The sequence below is a fragment of the Gavialis gangeticus genome, unplaced genomic scaffold (genome assembly GCF_001723915.1).
Source record: "Gavialis gangeticus isolate Ggan-Ray unplaced genomic scaffold, GavGan_comp1, whole genome shotgun sequence".
Taxonomy (NCBI): Eukaryota; Metazoa; Chordata; order Crocodylia; family Gavialidae; genus Gavialis; species Gavialis gangeticus.
In genome coordinates this window covers 207,910,937-207,927,017 of record NW_017729032.1, presented here as the reverse complement: position 1 = coordinate 207,927,017, position 16,081 = coordinate 207,910,937, and the positions used below count along the sequence as shown (strand labels likewise).

The 16,081-nt window shown below is 42.8% G+C and overlaps 1 protein-coding gene across 3 annotated transcripts in view; it reads left to right on the top strand.

The window, feature by feature from the left end:
* Positions 1–1,631: 1,631 nt before the first annotated feature.
* SLC37A1 (solute carrier family 37 member 1) overlaps positions 1,632–16,081 on the top strand; it is a 46,296-nt gene continuing 31,846 nt past the window's right edge. For 2 of the 3 annotated variants that reach the window (XM_019525357.1, XM_019525355.1), the window contains exons 1-6: positions 1,632–1,755; positions 6,743–6,965; positions 9,714–9,795; positions 12,493–12,619; positions 13,733–13,811; positions 15,227–15,362. In XM_019525357.1, the coding sequence (XP_019380902.1) occupies positions 6,910–6,965; positions 9,714–9,795; positions 12,493–12,619; positions 13,733–13,811; positions 15,227–15,362 (480 nt within the window). In that variant the 5' untranslated portion in view covers positions 1,632–1,755; positions 6,743–6,909. Of the gene's footprint in view, positions 1,756–4,327; positions 6,280–6,742; positions 6,966–9,713; positions 9,796–12,492; positions 12,620–13,732; positions 13,812–15,226; positions 15,363–16,081 lie in introns of those variants that run through there. The other variant, XM_019525356.1, reaches the window with a different exon arrangement.

The window sequence follows — 16,081 nt, the reverse complement described above, 5'->3', positions numbered from 1 at the left end:
GTTCCACCCAGGTGAATCTGGACCTTACTTTTTAGGACTTACATTAATGGAAAGGCATAGTTAGCTGTATTAATTTAAAATCATGCAGAAGAGGATATATTTGCACCTTATAGAATAGTGATATTCAGCTGTGAGGCCTTGAGATTCTTTCAAGGGATTCTTTCATGTAATGTTTGTACTGTAAACACATTTCACAGGATCAACTCAGAGATTTCAAATAGGAGTCTGTAGTCGTGGGCGGATGTAGGATTTTGAAAATGGGCGTCACAACTTAAACATTAAGGGAAAAAGAAACTACAAGCTTTACTAATATGCTAGGGGCCTAAGGCTGTGTTATTCAGTTTTAAATTGATGCAAAAAATATAACTTTATTGGAATGAGGAAGAACAGTCTGCAGGGCTGTAAACTAGGAACTACATTACCAGAAGCAGCTAACAGAGAGCGGAACTACAGAACAAAGGCAAGCTTCATTAATGGCCATTCAAAAAGAGAAAGGGTCATTAACACCTGTGGAATGAAGAGCTTAGAAGGAATCGGGTAGATTTTTATGAGCCAGGTCTCTTTTCTAATGGGCTTGATGTTCCACTAATTGAGCTCTATTTTCTCCTCAATTATGTTAGCAGCTCCTGGTAATTTAATTCGCATTTCACAACCTTTCAGGCTGTTTTTAAACCCTTGGTAAAAGTCTGAACTCAGGTGCAGAAATGACTTTCAGTAAAGCACTGGGCACACTGTCAGGATGTTCATGGCTAGATTTTGCTTTATGAATCTGAGAAAAAAGTTGTACCTTTAATTCTAATGACTACAGAATGACTAATGTTAATTCTAATGACTGCAGAACTAACGAACCAACAGCTTTTCATTACTTTTTGCCTAGTTCACTGAGGACCGCTGTTATAGATAGATTTGTACATAAAATAGGATATAGCAAATTAATGCATATTCCAATGAAGCGATATTTGTTTTTGCTTCAGTGTTAAAATGAATCATACAGCCTTAGGCCCCTGGTGCAGTAATAAAGCTTCTAGTTTCCTTTGAACTGGAGGTAAATACACATTGTGTGCTATGGGGTGATGCACCTCACCTCTGCGCCCCCCTTTCCAAAATCCTAGACCTGCCCATGATCTACCCTGCCTGGATGAGACTGAAGTTAGGTTCTTACTCCCAGTTCCTTAGCGACCCAAAAAGGATTTTGAAGGATGAGGCTGACTACGTCTCTCCAGCAATACAAGTCCTGCCTTACATTTCATGCGAGGTAAGGTTGAAGTTGAGTCCTTATTCCCAGTTCCCCGAAAAAGATTTTGCCCCAGCATCCCAGCTCTGTATTCAGGGCTATCTATGTACCTGACACAGGATTGGATTTGAGTAACACACACACATTTCCGATGCAATTTTAAGGCGCTAGCCTGAGCAGTTCATCACCAGCCACCTTTAAGGGTTTGGACAAAGGAACCAGGGACGGGGAATGAGCAACTAGGACTAAAGAAGTGAGAGCAAGGACCCAACTCCAGGCTCGTGGATGAGCACAGCCACCTCTTGGGCCCCCTCCCCGGGCAGGGGCCGCTCTGCCAGGGCTGCCTCCGCCCGGCTGCAGCGCCCTTCTCCTAGTGCGGGCTGGCGGGCGCGGCAGGGGCAGGTGAGCGGGGCGGGCTCCTTCCCCCCGGCACCAGCCGGACGGGTTGTGGGGCTGGAGGCAGCAGCCGCGCCCGGCAGGAAGTGTCCCGGCAGCAGGAAGCACCGAGCCGGCTGCAGCAGGTAGGGCAGGGGCTGCGTCTCCCCGGGAGGAGGCTCCTGGGCGCCGAGCCCCGCTCCCTTTGCCAGGCAGGGAAGGGGGGAGCAGGAGGTCCTTCCCCTCCGCTGCTCCTTGCTCCTAGCCTGGAGGCTGAGCCGAGCCCCCCGTCTCCTGGGCATTGCCGAGGGCTGATCCTGCTCGGGCAGGGGCTGGGCTGGGGACCTCTGCAGGTCTCGCTTCTCCCAGCCACGCTGCTTTCCTGTTCCCGCTCCCTGGCTTTCCTGTCCCTGGTCTCTTCCTGGCTCCGGACAGAGTTTGGCTGGGCACCAGGGTGTGAATTAAGGGGGAGCTGACTGCCCCCCCCCCCCAAAAGATGAGAGCCCCCTATAAGATTTGAAAAGCATAACCCGGGGGGGGGGGTGTCTGATCGGCTTGCTCCGTCACTTAGTAGGTGGACTTGTCAATCAATGAACTGGTTTAGGTTTTTTTGCAGATCCCCCCCCCACACACACACACTCTTTCTCTCTCTCTCTCTCTCAAAGTGTAATCTGCGCCCTGCTGGCTCCTTGCCCTCGTTTCCTAGATGTTAGGGGCTGGGAGGGGCCTTACAGATCATCGGGCCCAGGCCCCCTACACTTGATTTGGGGTCCAGTGAGCACTAGCTGGTAGTGCCCTGCTTGGTGTGAACTGGTTATGATCCTATGGCCTTCACTCACACCCCCGTTTTGTCTTTTTGTTGTCCCAAGCAATCAGTGATGTGCCCTTATTGCCCCTCTCCCCATTGGGGGGGCTCTTAGCTTTATTTGGTGGGCTTCAGTCTATGTTCTGGCCAAGCACGGAGAAAGGCCAGCCCAACTTCGCTCTGCTCTCAGTGCCTGAGTACTAGGGAGACACGGTTCTTTGGGTAAATGCAGTATCTTTTATTAGACCAACTGATTAGTTGGAAACATTGTTCTTTGCAAGCTTTTGGGTACATCCACCCTTCTTCAGGCAGAGGGAGAGTCCCTGAGTACTAGGGAAGCACTGGGAGTCTCCTCTGAAGCCAGTGGTCTGCTTAGTACTACATTGTTTTGCTTTTTTCCCTTCCTTATTTGTTGTTAACTTTCCTGTGTGGCTGCAGTGTTTCTAAGCCTCAAAAGATCTGTAGGTCGGAAAGAGGAAGTGTCTTGAGACATAAGCTGTCACGTCTCTGGGGATGAAGGCGTGGGGAGGGTCTTGCAAGAAGCCTGCATTTCTCTTTAAAAGGGATAGCAGTAGTTGTGCCAATCTTCTTGTGAAAGGCATGCTGCCTCTGACCTGCAGTACTAAGGCGGTGGTGGAAAACAGCTACAGCTTTGTGCTGTCGGTGGAGTAGCTCCACAGTTAAATTAGAGCTGCCATAAACACTTACACTTTCCAGAATGCAGGTCTGTGAACCAGGAAGTTGCGCCTGTATCCATACCACCCTGCTGCTGTCAACACGATCTTGCAGCCTTTAGTAGCAGTTCAGACAGAGTTTGAATGACAGTCCTTTGATTCAGTCCCTTGGCATGTGGGGAGGACAGGCAGCTGTCTTTCAATCAACTTGTGTTGACAGTGGGTACCATCACGCAGTTATTTCAGGCCATGTTGCACTGTGTATTTCCAAACAGGATTTTGTTTTCCTTCTTAAATTGTTATTAGGTTAAAAGGACGCATGAGGACTACTGACACCTAAGAATTTTTTTATAAGCCTATGAAAATAGTGGTGTAGGGCTAGGATGTGGACTTAGTACTTGCACAGGAGAGCAGAGCCTCTCTTCACACCTCTACATGATGTAATAAGATTGTGGATCCCAGCATGCAGAAGTGGCTGCTGCTTGCTAGCTGTCCCAGAGAAGATGAGCACAAAGACGGAGCAATGGGCAAAGCCTTCACTCCGTAATCCCAATCCACTAGGCAAGTGGAGCCAGTTCTAAGGATTGTTGTAACTGGCTGCTGGTACTAAAGCCAGGGGAAACAAGGGGATTGTGTCTTTGGGTGGTGTCTGTCAGATCCAGTACTTCCTGGGGTGGTACAGTTCATATGTCTCTTGCTCACTGCTGTGCTTAAAGGTATAATTGAATCCTAAGAATGGAAGTGCCAATTCAAAGCTAACTATAGCATATCATCCGGGACATTGTAGTGAAACAAGGAGATGGGAAAGGTATCATTTATCTACCAGGCTTAGGATTTTACTTTCCTACACTTCAGTTGCTGCTTTTAAGTTTTAAAAATATCTTCTTGTTTTTACCGGGTGCATCTACACGTGGGCTTTAAATGCACAGTAGCCTATTTTACTGCACATTAAATTGTCTGTCAAAAAAAGTGCTAATATGCTAATATACAGTAAATAAGCGACTGCGCGGTAAGTGTCACTAAAAAAGTGTGTGCTTTTTCTACTGTGCAGTAGGGCAGCCCAATGTGCATCTATTTAGTACCTCATATCAGAGGTACTGAATTTAATGCGCAGCAGCAAAAGTGCATGAATGCATGTCTAGATGCACCCACTGAAAACAAAAGGATAGAAGATGCATTTAAATATTTTTCCTGAGTTTAGCATGTGTGCATGCTCCAATAAAATAATCTTTTCTGCAAGTTACCTATTACCCTGGTTCTTAACTTTGTATCATACCAGTATCCCTTCCAAAAGATAACTTGCTTCTATGACAAAATAAGATGGTGCTGTTAATGTTTTTAGAGCTGTGTGGTTGTTACTCTTGGCATGGCAGTCAGACTTCCTCTTTTTTTCTTTCTCTCTTTATTACATTTTGTGAGTCTGTATTTAAACAAGATAACAGGCCTCCAGTAAACTTATGGGTTAACAGAGATGATGGGAAATGCCCATCTTTTACTGTGAATGTAGGGTGAAATTCACAGCGTCTGCATAAAGTGCTCCAAACTTGTGCTTTATGTGAGCAGTTCATGGGGAAAAAAATGGACTTATCCCATGCTGTGCACTGCAGATCTCTCCATGCAGCTGTTATTCCAGCTGTCTGTTCCAGGTTTGTCAGGTAGTAGGTCCACTGCAATCTCATAAACCTGGTTTTCCAGCTCACTTCTGTTGTGGCCATCATAGCAGTCTAAGTGGGATTACTTTGAAAAAGTGTTGTAGGTGTGCAGATGTCCCAGGCCAGGCGGCTGCTCCAGTAGTAGAACCCTCTGTGTGGAGTGTGAATGGCTGTGGAGGATGTCAGGCTAGCTCTCTGGACTAAGCAAGGAAGAGAGGAATAATGTTCACGGAGAGTCATCAAGCTGAACAAGGGACATTGGGGGTGGGGGAGCCAAGGGATCCATGCGTAGCAACAACAAAAGTATAGGGGGGTGTTGAGGAACAGACCAGCAAACTCTTGGTGAGAGATTTAATTCTTCCAGGACAAATTGGATTTCTCCTTCCCAGAGGTTAAAAAAGAATCAAAAGTCTCCTGAAAGAGTAGTGTTAGAGTAGTGCTGTAGCCATGATGGTCCAGGAATTATGTGAGAGCCAAAGATTTATTTTTTAGTTGACCAGTTGCATAGTTGGAATAAAGATAGACAAGCTTTCAAATGCAGGACATTTTTCTTCAAGATATTGCTCCCAAAAAATTCTTGCCTGAGAGAGGAGATCAGTCTTGATACAACAGATATTGTGTTCAGTAGTGTCTACTGCTGGCAGATTGCAAGCACAGTTCTTGGGTTCTTTGTACTAAAACAGGAGAATAAAGACTAAAGAAAAAGGCTTTCAAAGCCATGCCACCATGTGATGCTTCCTAAGAATCCCATGCTAAGACAAGCTCTTTTTCTTAGCAACAGTAAGCTTTATTTTTTTTAATTCAGACTTTTCTTTAGTTCACTTTTTTTGCTCATCTGAAGGGAGATAGAAATTAATCATATATCATGTCCACATTTAAGTCAAAGCTTGAAAGCAAAGCTGCAGTCCCAACTAGCTTTAAGCTTGGTACCAGCAGCAGTGTAGCCATAGCTGCACAGAGCTCAGCATGGGCTAGCCACACACATTTTTATGCAGGGTCCCTGGTGAGTTTGGCAGCCTGCACTGAATTTGGGTGTTACTGTTAGCACCTGAGCTATGTTGTTTAAAGCACTGTTGGGTATGCCTCCACAAACTACAGCCACACCTTTCATTACAGTACACTTCCCCTTAGGATTACTGTTCATCAGCCGGCTTGAGCCTGCTACCAAACAGTAGCACAGGTAGCGCACCACATGCTACCTGTAAGAAAGAATGTTGTGTGTCTTTCCTCATTAGGAAAAGGTTTGAGACAACTGTATTGGACCAGATCTTGGTACACCCTCCAGTACATTAGATGTTGGACTGCTTTTGATGTGCTAAATGACATTTTTGTCATTTGCAGCAGGTATCACCAAACTAAATCCCTTGAGCCAAAACCACCTACTAAAAGGTAGGATCCAGCCTGCAGAGGTCTGACCAAGCCTGGGGGAGTACAGAGGACTGTGTGGTGCGCAGTGGCTGGTCACCTCTACAGTGTCCTCCTCCACAGCCCTCCCTGCTGCTCTCTGTATCTGCACTAACTCTCTCTGCAGAGGGCCAGGTACTACAGTGGTGTGAGTGCAGGCAGCTTGAACTCTGGCAGGGTAGGGGAGATCTGCAGCCTGCAGCAGAGAGCTGGGTCATGAGCCTCAGGCCAGGGTTACAAAATGTCACCAGCCCCTGATCTGAAAAAATGCCCACTGGCAATTTTTCAGAACCGAAAGCAAAACCCATTGAAGTGAAAAGATAAAGGACTGTAGCGTACTGTTTTTCTTCTCACCCCTCTGCTTTTTACTGTCCTGACTTAAAGCACAATTTAGCCATGGCACGATCAATTTAGAAGTGTCCAGCCTTTCAGAGCTTAATGTTGGATTGATGTAAAACATTCATTCAGATTTTTGACATCTAGAAAACTAGTTACAATAGTTAGCCGTGTTACTGAAAGGTGGAACCTGTGAGGCTGTGATGCTTAAAGTACTAACTTTTCAATATCTCTCCTTCTTGTCTTCAAAATGAACTCCTAGTGTGAAGAATTGGCTCATAAGTGACTGAATGCAGAAAAAAGGAAACCCAAGAGGAAATCTGCTCCGTAACACCCCTTGAGAATCTTTCAACAACTTGCAACATCAGGCAGCTTTTTTCCAAGCATTATCATTTTGTCACCTAAAACCTGATATTAGCAGTGAAGTAGATGGCTCAGCTTCCCCCTGGAATTCATTTTATCACTTTATTCACAAGAGATCAGCGGTAAGTTTTTAGTACATCTAAAAAACCTTTAATTTTGGAGAATGCCAGTTCTTACCTGAGAATTATTGTTCCCTTGCCTCATTCTCTTTTGAACTTCTCAACGCTTAAGATATAAAGTGAGAAAATATTGAATAAAGTGAAAAAATATTGATTTAATTTTCTAATGAAGAACATTGCCAAGAGTTTAAACTTCAGGATGTTTAATATAAATACCAGGTGACAGAAATGTACTCAAGGCCCTTTATCTGTCATTAATTTTCAGGAGCTAGCAAATGAGTGCCTCTGTTACTCTGCTTCAGACATTTTCTTTTGAAGAATCAGCTTTTTATTTTTGAGCTGGTTGGTTCAGGTCAGCAAAACAGATTAATTTGCTTATACTACTGTGAGGAGGAACTGCTTGTTCCTCCTGTGTGAATCCACTGTTCTGTATGTAAAAGTGACAAGGTGCAACAGCTGTACTTGGCTGATTGCTTTTGAAAGCTTTTAATGTTTCATTCTTTTTTGGGTAGCATCAGTTCTTGTGTAATTTCTAAAGAGAGAAAAGAAACATGTCAAGGTTAATGAGCAGCTCTAGGAACTTATCTTCCTGACTCCAACAGATGACCAGCTGAAACCCTGAAAGAAGAGATTTGGTTATGTAATGTGGACCTGAATGTTTTGATTATATTAAAGGCCTAAAATAAAAGGGATGAACAGGGAAAGTTATCCATAGATTCCATATGCAGAAAAGAGAGGACCACCATAATTATCCAGCCAGATCAGACCTCTGACCCACACACAGTCCAGAGGACAGAAGCTGGAGCAAAACACATCTTGTAAAAGGATTCCCAATTTGCCTTAAGGACTTTAGGCAATGGCAAATCCATCGCCTCCTTTGTAAGCTGTTCCAGTGTTTAGCCACCCTCATTGATAGGTGCCTTATTTCAAGATTGAATGTTTTTCTTGCTGAAGCCTGGGTCAATAAGGTAAAAAAGTCTCCCTGACAGTACTCAGGGGAGAGACCTCTAAGGAAATCCAGCGACTTGCTCATGCTATGGTATGTTAGTACTCTAGTGTAAATGTATATAGTTTAATGCTTGGTAGTACTTGGCTGATACCTTAGAAGTGCCAGCGTCTTCTGTCTTTCTAGAGGTGCTTCCTATTAGATAGTACTCAAAATTGACTTTCTTTGGTCAGAAAAGTTACGTCTCCACGGCATCCCCAGCATGCCTCAGGAGGCAGACCCCAAGTACCCACACACCTGATTTTGCTTGCATGCTCCAAACTTGGAAATGCTATAGCAGAGTCACTGTTGGGGCATCCTTAGTGGCTTATCTTGAGCACATAGGGGATGGCTTTTAAAGGCTGGCTGTAGAGGAATGCTCCTAGAGCTGTTTCTCCACCACATTTCTAGTGGTGGTGTCTGAGCAGGGTGCAGGTCAGCAGGTCATGTCTGGAGTTGTCCCTCTGAGGAGATACCAGTCATGGTTTAAGCCAGAGCTAGCCAACCTGTGGCATACTTTTCAGAAGTGGCATTGGCAGACTGGGGAGGGGACAGGCTGCCCATCAGAAAGCAGAGCAGCAGATTGGGTAAGGGAAGAAAATCGGAGTGGCCCTGCAGGAGAGGGCAGGGAGTAGGGGATTAATTTGTGGCACTCCTGTCAAAAAAGTTTCCCCCCTTGGTTTAAGCATACCTATGTATCCCACAGCACTTTCTACAGCAGGTTGTGTGTTAGTACAGTACTACATGGGTATTTAAAGTGTGCTGTGCTGACCTACATTTCAGCTGGGGGTTTAAATATAAAAATGCATTAGGTAAAAACAAATGCAATGGACTTTGATTCTTGAATTTCGTGCTTCTTGCTTGAACCATGCATATAGGCAACTGAATGTAATAAAGCATATTAAATGAAGATACATCACAAGGCATAACTGATGTTTATTGCTGTAGTGTATGAAGCCCTAGACATGGCCTGGAACTGAACTATGCCAGGGGCTATATAAATACAGAACAAAAAGGTGGATGGTCTTTGAACTCACCATGTCATTTTTAAAGATTGATAAGCACAGAAGGAAGAAGAGATGCCTCTTGCAGACCCATTGGATCTTTCAAACACCTTTTTTTTTCCACTTAGGAAAGCAGTAGATGTCAAACAAACCAGCAGTGTAAAAACAAGTGTTTTCAAACATGGTTTTTAATAGACCCCTCTCCCCTACATTTCCGGTGACATGCAATCTATTTAGCAACAACATCAGTTGCTTGCATGTAGCAGCAATAATATGAAAATGAGTGTGTGTGGAGGGGGGAGTGTATGTGTATTATATGCGCACACGCATACAAAGCAAAATAAGTTACACTGTGTGTGTGTGTGTGTGTGTGTGTGTGTATACACATACATATAGATATTAATTTTCCTATTGTTGCTATATATATATCAAATAAATAGTATGCTTCAGCAGCTGGGAACAAGAAGAAAACCTATGGTTCACAGATCATGGCCTGGAAATTTCTGGCGTAATTTCTTGTAGACCAGCAAGAATGAACAGTAGCTTTGATGCTGGGTTAGGTTAATGGGCAAACTATTGAGATTGCTCAGGTTTATACCTTAATATAGGTTGTTTAGACCCTTTTCAGCTTTAAGGGTTTGTGATAACATGAAGTCAAAAATACTTGAAAAACGCTTTGAAATGTTTTAATAAAAATAGTTATATAAATCTAAATAAAACAATTTAAGATCTTCAATCTTTCATTTATTCTCTTCGTCATAGGTACCGGGCCTTCATTTTTGTTCTGACCTTTTTGTTGTATGCCAGCTTCCATTTATCAAGGAAACCTATTAGTATAGTTAAGGTAAGTAAAAGTGAAACACTTCTTGGAATCAGAAAGACATTTGAACAAAGAAGTGCACTTTTATCTTTCATAACAGCAGTGTTAAAGTTTAACCCAGAGTGGTATAAAAATTCATGATGACAATTACATTTGGCTTACAGTAAACTTTTATTATCTTTCCTAAGAACGGATCTAGAATATTGCATGTACTTGTCACAAGCTCAAAATATAAAAGCAGCATTTCCGTATGTCGTCTTAACTTTCCACATGTGAGTTAAGCAAAGTAGTTGTGTAAATACTTGCAGGATTGGGGCTATAAATTTAGGAAAGTTAAGACTGATGAATCAGTTGCAACCATATGAATGATGCAAACTAATCCTCAGAAGGCTTTTTAGTCATTTGTGTTATGGTTGGCTTATTTATGATGAGTGAGTAATGCAGTGATGTCAGAGATGGCAACTGAGGTTTTCATGCCTTCAGACTTCCTGTTCAAGCTGCAAATGTTTTGCTAATAAAGTAACCCGAATTTATTTCTCATATCTGTCCTTCAGTTTATTGTTTAACACACTGTCATTCATATTAGTTCTTCCATACTGTTTAGAAGCACTGAACCTGTAAACAAAATAGTTGACTAGTTATATTTAATAGTTTTATTAACAGTATTGATTTAATTTCTAGTTAGACTGGCTGACCAAAGGGTTAAAGCTGAATTTGCATTGTTCATATGAGAACCGTTATGACATCTTAGCTTAGACTGTGGTTGGTTGGGGTTTGAATACAGCATGGTTTTGGAGTGTATTGTTTCCAAGGATGTAGTTTTCAGTCTACGCTGGTCCTGAAAATAGTGCTAGATTTAGCTGTTTCTAGCTTGCATTCAAGCAGTGTGTGAACATTTTCTCAGTCTAATTACGAAACAGAATTCCTTTCTGTCTGTATCTCTTGGGAAGTTTAATTTAGCTATGTGTAAAACTTGTATTTTCTATTGCTTTCAGATTTAGTAATATTTACTGATCTTTCCAAAAGTTAGAGGGTTGTTTTTTTTTTAATTTTACAATAAACTGTAATATCGTTTTATTGTACTCTTGCATCACCTTTTGATGTGATCTGTTAACCCATAGATCCCAATTATACAAACTGATCGGTGTGGGCAGGCCCTTCTTCCCATATGGAATTCTAGTAATACAAGCTCCTCATAGACTCAAAGGCCATGCCCAAACGAGTGCAGACATTTGATTCCCTGGCATACCTTGTTCTACTGCTACTTATCCCCAGAGAACACCTGTGCCACACACTCTCTGGCACATGGCAGGTTACCCTGGGTGGGGAAGGGGAGGCTGGGGCCAGCAACTTGTGCTGGCCCCAGCAGACTTACCTGTAGGCTGGAGAAACTGCAGCTGTGGTGCTCCTGCAGCTTGGAGCCTGGCCAGCAGCTGGAGCATGGCTTTGGAAGGCCAGGCTCCAGTTTTGAGTGGTGTGCACTGCAGCCATGTGTGCCATCCTGCTTTTATACATGGAGGTTTTTTTGACCCTGGGATCTCCCAGGAGGAATGTTTGAGAGAGAAACTGAAAGACAGCATGAAACACAAAGATTTTGGACTAACCAATTAGTGGGGATAAAGTTAGACACACTTTTAAATGCAAAGGTTTCATCAGGAGAGAAGCAAGCAAGTTTCTCAGCATTATCAGGGGGTATAAGAACAAATTGCTCTTATTTACTACAGTATCAATCCAGATTGGTGTTGCTGAACTAACAGAGCTATTAAAGATTTACACCAGTCTGTCTGAGTTCACAGACTTTACATACAAGTGTTTTTGGATAAATACACCCTTTCTTTTTATACTCTGTAAATATAATGTGTTTTCCTTGATTGAGGTGACCTACTCGTGTTTGACATGTGTAATATAACGTACCATTGAAATGTGTTCATTGATGACTTCGGCAGCTGTTGGGTGACCTGGGCTTCTTCCCACCATGATGTTTAGTGTGCTGTGCTATTGCAGATGCCACCTTCAAATGAGATGTTCAGTCTAAATCCTGACTGATCTCTGATCCCCAAAGCACTTGTGAGACTACAACTGCTGAATCTGATATGAGGCAAAATCTACTTGTCAATCTGCATTTCTCTTGCGGTTACAGTTGAATGTAATTTTTCTCCTGTGCCTGCCTTATACAAACAAATGTTATTACTCTGCCAGGCTTTAATATTGAGTGAAATGATACCTCTGCAATATACTGGCCCCAATCATGTGCAGAAATTTATGCACATGCTTAACAGTATGCTCTGTCAGAAATCCATTGACCTCAGTAGGAGGATTCGCAGCCCATAGTTAAACGTATACACAATTCCCTATAGGACTTTTGTTAGTGTAGGACCTAGTTCTGCTACCAGTTAAGCCAATGGCAAAATTTCCTTTGACTTCTAGTAATCCTGGGACTATGTTATCCCAATCTTATACCAATATAACATTGACTAATGAGGCCAAAATTTGACCCAAAATTTGTAAAGTATTTCGAGATCCCTCAGAACAAACAGCACTATAACAGAGTTTATTAGCCACATAGCCACTCTTGGGGGATCTGGTCCAAATACATTAGTGTTTGTTAATTTTATTGACTTCAGTGGGCTTTGATTCAAGCCCCTAAATAAGCCGACTTGTTAAATTTGCTACTGCAGGATTCAGTCATGGATGAGTTTTCAAATTCTCTTTCTGTGTTAGGGAGAACTACATAAGCACTGTGCTGCTTCAACTGAAGTTGAACTCCACTCCTACAAAGAATATGCTACCCAGAGTCAGCCTGCTAAAAAGTTACCTAACAAGTCTCAATGTGGTTGGGAGCCATTTGGTGAGCTCTTTCACATGTTCATTTTGTAACAGTGGTATTTATAGATGTGCTGGAACTTATTGTTTATCACGGGGATTCTTCACACGGAGACATGGGCAGAAGAGGCATGGGTTTTGTATTTAAATGTTGACTAATATGTTGTTGTGGATCTTCCAAATCAGGGCTGTCCAAATGCTGGGCATGCCACACCGGCTGCAGTGCCAGGAGCCCCAGAGCATGCAGGCCCAAGATGCATGGGCAGCCCAGCTCTCCCCTGCTCCAGCCATGTGCGTCATGCAGGGAGCTTGGTTCTCCCATCCTCTCCCATCCAGCCTCCCCAAAGTTCCCACTGCAGCACATGCAGGCCAGCTCCTTCCTACCATATGTATAGTAACCCCTCCCTTCCCAGTCACATGCCCACCTGAAGTGCTGGCAGCCTGGTTCCTGCCTCTCACATGCACAAAATGAGCAGCCTGGCTTCCACCCTTGCTGCGCACACAGCATAGGTACCCCAGCCCCTCCTGCTACACCTCCCCACCATCAGGAGCAAGAAGGTGGAAGAGAGCAAGGAAGCCCAAAGGGCCTGTCTGCCATAGCAGGACGAACAGTGTGGGGAGGGGGACAGGCAGTGGCTGCTGTGCCAGTTGGAGAGATCTGATCTAAATTTAAATTAAACTCTGTTAACTCCTGTTCAATAACTTCTTTCCATTGCAAATTGAAACAACCATCTCACCAGTGAGGACCCAACACGTTTGAAAGTGTGGGGATTTCTAAGGTGCCTAAATATTTTTAGGCTTTTGCATTTTCTTGCTTGCTTTCCTTCTTGTTTGCTTTCCTTCTTTCCTTCCTTCTTTCTAGACTCATGTGAATAAATTGTATTTTGCTAATATATTTGTCTTCCATTTCCAAATGTTGTTTTGAGACAAACTCCTACTGTTATTTTGTAATTAATAGATTAAAATACAAAATGAAAAGTTTTAAAAAAGAGATGTGTTCTTTTTTTCAGTTGGAATATTCACTTAAAACTAAAAAAGCATATTAGAAAAAGATACGTGTATGAAATATATAATGGGTTGAAAGCTCTCAATTCCAGATGAAATGGTTTGTGATTTGTTTTGCAAATGTGTTATTTAGATAAGAACAACTACAAGCAACTACTGGGAGCACTGGATTATTCATTTCTATGTGCTTATGCAATTGGAATGTATTTAAGGTAATTCTTTTATACCTTTTGAAAACTACTAATATAAATGGCTGAACTGCTTCACATGTATTGTCCTTCATCACTGGCAAGTTTCTAAGGACTGATCATTGAAAAGGAAAATTTGGATAGCCACATACATTGAAATCCTGGATCTTGTCACTTTGAAATTATATCTGTCTTGAAACCCATATTATGGTAGACTCTGTAGGTGTGTAAGAGATTCTTTCTTCTCCCTTGGGTAGGCATGTATTTAAAGTCTCAACCTAGCTAGGTTATCTACATCAGTGTGGCAGTAAAAACTTTTCAGCAAATGATTCTATAAATGAATCATTTCTATTATGACTACAGTGAAACTTCTTTGAAAAAAGGGGGTTGTTCTCATGTCAGCATCTGGCATTCAGCTAACTAAATATTGGCCGTTTAACTCCAGCGCATGATACAAATTGCTCAGTTTAATATTTCTGTTGACATTTGTCAATAAATCCTTGGTTAAAATGTTAAAGTTCTCTTTTTCTGGCTCTGGCTACATAGTACCCTTGCCTTGCCTGGGGGGCAGCACTTTCAAGCACATTACTGATGTGGACAGGTTGCTTCCCAAAGTGGAAGAAGTGCTACTGAGGCCCCCTTTACACATTACTGGTATGATGCAATTAATTGGTTAATTGCACAATTAACTGAGACCAACTACACATGCAAAGTACCTATTATGCCATAAAAAGGTCCAACCAGCTATAAAGTTAGACCTCAAAAATGTGTTCTAACTTTATAGCTGGTCGCTATCCAGATTTAATTTCCTTGTTTAACGGGGTCTGCCCCTGCAGCTGAGAGCTCTGTCAGTGGACTCTCCATCCCAGCGGTGGCCCCATGCACAGCTGGATCTGAGTCCCACACCTGATGGAACTCTTAGCCATGACTGTATCCCACTCGCAGCCGGGCAGTACCCCATCAGGCACAAGACACTCAGCCCTGACTGTGTGTGGGGTGCAGCCAGGGACATGTGTCTTATCAGCTGTGGGACTTGCAGCTTGCTGTTAGCCAGTGTAGAGGGAACCCAGGATAGCAGTCCTAGGCTCCCCCTGTACTGGCAGTAAGGCATGATAGGGTCTGATGCTGGATCCCATGTGTGGCATGGCAGGAGGCACAGTTGGGTGGATTGCATGTTAGATCCCATTGCAACTTTACCTGCATGTGTCAAATGAGAGAGTGCTAATTAGTCCCTTTTGCAGTACCACATGAACATGGGTAGCCTGCTCCCAGTTTCAGGGGCTGCCTTTCTAGAGCAGCACAGGGACCTAGAAAGCCCACTCTGGAACACAGTAAGGTTTCAGGTTAGACATGACTTATATTTCCGAATGTGGGTACTGTTCCCCTCCAGTAACTCTTGTTAAATAAACATTTTCTCCTCTTTTCCTGCATGCTGTCAGTGGCATTATAGGTGAGCGACTGCCCATCCGGTACTACTTGACAGCTGGAATGCTTGCCAGTGGACTCTTCACTGCAATGTTTGGCTTTGGCTATTTCTATAATGTACATAACCTATGGTTCTACTTGCTGGCTCAGGTAGGCATCCTGCTGTTTTTGTTTCCTTAAATTCTTCGATTTTTCCAGAGTGCTTTTTATAGCAGCTTGTCTGTTTTTAAGTATGAATACTACTTCATGGTTAAATGGCTAGATAAAGCCAACTGAATTGCATTTGCTTAGAATGAAATAACAGATCGCTTGCCATAGCTTTTCTAGAAATACACTGTGCCCTAAAATTATTATTTTTAAATGAAGTTGAACAGAATTTTTTTTGAAGAAACTGTTTGAGAGTCCAGATAGATTTACAAACAGTTAATCAGTTACATTTAAGACACTCTTTTACTGAACTGCCACAATCTGAATATAGGATACTGGGTTTTTTTGTTGGAAATAAGTGTTTAAGAGGCTCAAACAGAGAAGTGTTTTACACTAGTGTATTAGAGCTCTTCGTAGGCATTGCAACAAAGCCACAGGAGGTGGGACTTTCCAAAGCATCTGTGCTTCTATCTGAAGCCAGTGGGAATTCTTGTTGGCTTCAGCAGAATTTGAGTCAGGCTCTTAATGTGACTTGAGCTTCTAAGTCATTTAAACATTTAAAAACATGCACTCAGAAGAACTAACTTAGTTCTCATAAATAAGAAACAATAGTTTGAGTGAATACCTGTTACTGCATGTTAAAATGTATATTGTTGAGGTGATGCATATTGTGCTGCACCTGCTGCATTCACAACAGAATTTTAGACTGGAATTGTCAAAGG